This window comes from Cucurbita pepo, unplaced genomic scaffold, assembly GCF_002806865.2.
Source record: "Cucurbita pepo subsp. pepo cultivar mu-cu-16 unplaced genomic scaffold, ASM280686v2 Cp4.1_scaffold001092, whole genome shotgun sequence".
NCBI classification, from domain to species: domain Eukaryota; kingdom Viridiplantae; phylum Streptophyta; class Magnoliopsida; order Cucurbitales; family Cucurbitaceae; genus Cucurbita; species Cucurbita pepo.
Genome location: NW_019647288.1, coordinates 3,691 through 8,390, shown reverse-complemented (window position 1 = coordinate 8,390; position 4,700 = coordinate 3,691). Strand labels below are relative to the sequence as shown.

General features: G+C 34.8%; 1 protein-coding gene across 1 annotated transcript; it reads right to left on the bottom strand.

Annotated features, from left to right (window-relative positions):
* Positions 1-281: 281 nt before the first annotated feature.
* On the bottom strand, positions 282-1,146 carry LOC111786146 (transcription factor bHLH94-like; the record flags this gene model as incomplete). The annotated part of the gene is given in 3 exon segments (XM_023666487.1): positions 282-501; positions 611-916; positions 988-1,146. Coding segments are annotated over 3 exon segments (558 nt in total), but the record flags the coding sequence as incomplete, so codon positions are not given.
* Between the last annotated feature and the right edge of the window lie 3,554 nt (positions 1,147-4,700).

Below are 4,700 nucleotides of genomic sequence, written 5' to 3'. Positions count from 1 at the left end.
TTTTTTTAAATAAGATGTTCTATTTTTTTTCTTTTACCCCATCTTCCTCTTTCTTTCACCCCTCCTTCCCCATTATATATATATATATAAATAAAAATAAAAAACTTCCCGTAGTTTTTTTTATGATAATAAGTTAAATAGACGTTATTTTCAATGAGAATTTATATATTCATTATTAAAAGTTCAAATTTATCACGACATATTTAAACTAAAAAATAAATATTTTTCAATATCAAACCATAAGAAAAAATGAAGAACAATATAGTAAATTAAAAAAAAAATAATCGAAAAGAGGTAGTGTTTTAATATTGGAAATCATCATTAGAACGTTGCAAAAGGGACATTAATGAGATTAAAACTTAAAAAAGAAAATGCTATAACATTAAAAATTATATATTGGCATTGAAACTAGTCACCCTTTTCCATAAGGATCCGTTGGAACATTTGATTCACATCTGCAGTAATCTCACCCACAGTGCTTAGTTCACATCCATCTTCAATCTGCCATATTCAAATAATTCAATCAACNAAAAAAAAAAAAAAAAGTAATAATTTAGGCCAAAGTAAGATTCTGATCTCATATTTAAGAACTTAATACTCTATCTCTTACCTTAACGCTAAAACAATAAAAAACCATTTGGTGGATGGTAGTGACGTTGACGTGAAGAATCAAAAGTTGAAGAGAATGCAATTCCAGCGCCACTTTTAGAAGCTGTTTCGGCCGATTCTCCGCCCTTATTTTTATATTGGCGTAGCTCTCTATCACCCTCACCTCCACCTTCGATTCCCCTGAATAATCCTGGCCGGCATAACAAATATGTTCATGCCTTTGCTTCTTTCCCTCTAACCACTGCACAAGCTGTTCTAACTCCCTCACCAACTTGATGGTCCCTCCCACGATTGACGCCTGATCTCCCTGCAAATTAAAACCTTTTCTTATCATTATTATGCAATGGAAGAAGATGGGATATGGATGAGATTACTTACCCTTTGGGTGTAAGAAGAAGGCATCATGGATCTCAGCACACACAGATACTCATTCATTTGCTTTCTCCTATTGCGTTCAACAGCTATGTGTGTCATTCTTTGCTTCTCAATCTCCTCCCTCTTCTTCACCATCTTCCCCCTCCGCCCCCATCGCTTCCCCACTGGAGCAACGGTGGCCCTCNTTTTTTTTTTTTTTTTTAATTTGAGTGAAGGGACAAAGGTTCTTGTCATGAATGGGAATATTTATACTTAGACGATGGATTTAATAAATTCAAATAATTTCATGTCTCCTAAGTTATTAGATATAAATTTAATATACACGCCTTCATCAAATAATTTATCTTGTCCTACACTGAACTTACTATTTGTTTGTTTATGAATTAATACTTTGTGTTTTATTGGCATGGGGGGATGCATTCAAATTATTTTATGCAATTTTTTTCATTTTTTTCGTCCTTCACTCCAACAAATCTATGGGTTTTTTTATTTTTTTTTTATTTTTATAAATAAAATATCGTATTGAATTGGGAAATGGAAACTTTGGGTTTAATAAATTAACCATTTTGTTTTAAGAGATACAAAGTTTTATATATGTTCATTCATGTGATGATATCTTTGAATGAGTCCATCACAATTGACTTGTAACACAATAAGAATATATGAATGAACTGATACCACATTGGAGTGAGAGTGATCACAGGAATAAGATAACTAAGAAAAACTTAAAAGAACTAAAAGTTACTATCTCTGAACTTTCCTTTTTAGTGGTTTAATCATAGGAACTTCATTGTTAAACATGAGCAATTTTATATATTTAGTGACTCCCTAAGAATTTTCGTGAATGTATGAAAGTGAGAACAAAACATGTTAGAAAGATTCGTGTTGGTGGGCAAGAATTTTCTTATCAATTTCATCTCGACTAAACTAGACTTGCTTTTGCATCACTCTCGAGTTTCTTTTAAGATATTTGATAGTGTTAAATAGTGGTTTACTACAATAATCGAGGAGATTGAGAAATGGTAAGTGAAAAAGAAGGCAATAATTGATCAAGTGACATTACTTATTTACGAAAAATTGGAAAGAAAGCAAAGAGAGATAATTGAGCCAAATTCCATAGCAATAATAGAAGGGTTGGCAAGTAAGACGTCAATCAGCTTGAGCTCCCAATTGCATTATGAATGTGTACAAAAATTGTGTTTGATTCGTCATATGATTTGGATTTTTTTGGAGCAATTAGATGTACCAAAATATTGGTGGCTGCCCAAGTTGGGCATGGCCATATATTTATCACCTATTTCACTATTCAATCTTTCATTATTTCAAGCCCACTTGTTCTTTAAATTCATCTCTCTTTTTTTATGTGTTTTCTTCTTATAGACCTTATAGACCAATGTGCAAAGTTCCTTTTCCCGAAGCTCAAATTCACACGAAAAATATTAAATAACATTTAAAAATTTCAATTGAGAATAATCATTCAAAACTGATTTGATTTTATTAAGAATTAAAATAAAGCATTAAATAAGAGAACAAGAACACTGTCTTTGTTGTAAGTCTTTTTAGTGTTTTATAACAACATAGAAATATCTTTGTAAGAGATTTCCGTTTGCCTCAACCCAAGAATCTTATTTACTATTTAATATGAGAAGTTGTAATGCTTCTTCAAATTGTTATTCCTCCGTTTGGATTTTCTATTGTTACATTTATGATTAGATCTGGAATCCGCATCTAGATGATATGAGCAGCATTGAGGTCGATAGTATGAGAGTTATTATGGACGACTAAGACCAATACGAGGACCAAGTTTCGGAAAGTGAGCTCTAAATAAGTGGTAGTATGGTGAAGGGGGACCAAGTGCGAGCAGGTCCAGGACACACATGGTGGAAGATGGGGAAATGGGAAGCTTTGTTGGGGCAACAATGCATGTGAGGTTGTGCCAAGATTTTAGTCCAAATGGGTCAACAGAAACAAAGTTATGAATGAAGAAGATGAGTGAGTTAATGGGGTTCAAATGAGAGCATGGGCCTCAGGCCTCAGCTTGTGAAAACAAGCAGCAAGAGGGGATGGGGCATGCCAAGGTTGGTGGAGAAGGGAAGCCCCTCCCTCGTGCAGGCGTTTTATGTTCCCTCTTTCACCTGTCCTTCCCACCCAACCCACACCTGAAGCCCACCTTCCTCCCATACCGCCCCTCTTAAAAACTCCCTTCCCTTCCCTTCCCTTCATGTTGTTGTCATTTCTCATTTCTCCCCCCTATAATTTTCCTTCCACTTGCATGTCCTTCTCATTCTTATCTACTCGTTACGTTTTGTTTTTCACTTAATTTTGATGTGACACCGTTACGTTTTGTTTTTCACTTAATTTTGATGTGACACCGAGTGAACGAGAGGTTCATGAATGAAGTGAGATCTCATCTGAATGAAATCAATCTTGAAGATAAAATTATTAAGAAAGGCTACTATCCATACCAACCAAATGTACCTCAAACATGCTTTGTCCATATAATTTTATGTTAGGTGACCTTTTAGAACAAAATATGATGGAATGACTCCTGTTGTCTATAGGGATAGTCTTCACTTTTAGAAGTAAAAAGTAAATGGTTAGAATTTGACTATTTTAATTCTTTTTATGTCTAGAGATAACATGGCAGACAAAAAAGACTACAAAAGATCCGTGAAAAACCTAAATGCCACTTTTCATGAAAACGTGTTGTACGGAGCTTAATTGTGAGGACGTTCAACCTAGAAGGGAGGTGGATGTGAGATCCCACATCGATTAAAGAGAGAACTGAATGCTAGTAAAGACGCTGGACCCTAAAGGTGGTGGATTGTGAGATCACACATTGATTAGGGAAGAAAACAAAAGATTATTTATAAATGTGAGGAAACCTCCGTCTAACAGGCACATTTTAAAAATCTTGAGAAGAAGTCGGAAAGGAAAAGCCGACAATATCTATTAACGATGAACTTTGTAAATTACATTAATATTTAGAATTGTAAGACAATATCAAACGGAACTCAGATCCATAAATATTAAAAATGCTAATTCAGTATTTGAATCAAATATGTACAGTCTACTGATCAAATCACTCATAAAAGTCTTATGTACTTTTCTCATCTTATCCAGTTTCTTCTAGCAACATAGAAACTATATTAATCTTGAAACTTTCTTCGACTAATGGCTTCAAATCATACACGCAAAATCTGGAGTCGGGAAAAGTGTAGATGAGAAGTGTACAAAAAGGAGATTTGGTTGGAGTTGGCTTACTTGTCAACAAAGTAGCCCACCATTTCATTTTCATCCATCGAAGTTGGTGGAAATTAGTGGAGACTTCTCCTCGGCATTGCAAAGAAAAAGCAGACATCAAACACTGTAAAGGACAAGACACGAGGACACTTGGAAACCAAATTACGTTTGACATATCATAACCCGAAGACGCGTTGCTCATTTTTTGTTAACTTGGCCGTTAATGCCGCCGAAACCCCGCCCTCCCTCTTGCCACTCTCACCCAGATGGATGGATGGATGTTCACACACACGTAATAACATTGAACGTTGACTTTTAATGTTTTGTTGGTTTGACTTTTACTGCCTTTATATCTAGATTTAGTGTTTCGTTTGACCAAGATAGAGTTTAGATCTAGGACGGCGCTTCCAAATTTTTTAAAGGGTATTTAGTATAGTCATCGGTTCTAATTGCTTTTGGAGTCGGATCCCATA